General features: G+C 48.9%; 1 protein-coding gene across 1 annotated transcript in view; it reads right to left on the bottom strand.

Annotated features, from left to right (window-relative positions):
- Positions 1 to 579, bottom strand: part of Z518_06614 (uncharacterized protein) — a gene marked incomplete at both ends in the record, with an annotated part of 5547 nt that continues 4968 nt past the window's right edge. The window contains one exon of the mRNA XM_013414746.1: positions 1 to 538. Coding sequence (XP_013270200.1) covers positions 1 to 538 — 538 coding nt within the window. The remainder of the gene's footprint in view (positions 539 to 579) is intronic.

The raw sequence follows: 579 nt of genomic DNA, 5'->3' as shown, positions 1-579 counted from the left end.
CTATGTTGCCGTACTATCTATATTTCTCTCCTTAGGAATAGGAAAGGTGTTTCGCACTTCCATAATTATGTCTCTAAACCGATCTGGCCCATCCTCGCTTGTAAAAGAAAAATTTTTCACGCCTTCAGGGGTACTGAGACAGAAGGTACGACCAACGAGGCACCCATTTACCTGTACATCAAAACTGCGCTGTAGCCAATTCTTGTAGAGTAATCCCATATATAAGCGGTTGAGAAGGATCTTATCTGGCAAGGAGGACTGACGTTCAAGTGCTTCAATGGCTGCCTGTCTGACGTCCGAGTCTCGGTGCTCTAGTCGCACCGCCACCTTCTCGAGTATCTCATCTGGCAAGGAGGATTGATGTTGAAGTGCTTCAATGGCTGCCTGTCTGACGTCCGAGTCTTGGTCCTCCAGTCGCATCGCCATCTTCTCGAGTATCTCATCTGACAAGGAGGATTGACGTTCAAGTGCTTCAATGGCCGCCCGTCTGACGTCCGAGTCTTGGTCCTCTAGTCGCATCGCCACCTTCTCGAGCATCCTATCTGACAAGGAAGATTGACGTTCAAGTGCTTCAATGGC

The sequence above is a fragment of the Rhinocladiella mackenziei genome (assembly GCF_000835555.1).
Source record: "Rhinocladiella mackenziei CBS 650.93 unplaced genomic scaffold supercont1.5, whole genome shotgun sequence".
Lineage (NCBI taxonomy): Eukaryota > Fungi > Ascomycota > Eurotiomycetes > Chaetothyriales > Herpotrichiellaceae > Rhinocladiella > Rhinocladiella mackenziei.
The sequence above is the reverse complement of the archived record's forward strand: the minus strand, read 5'-3'. Positions and strand labels throughout refer to the sequence as shown.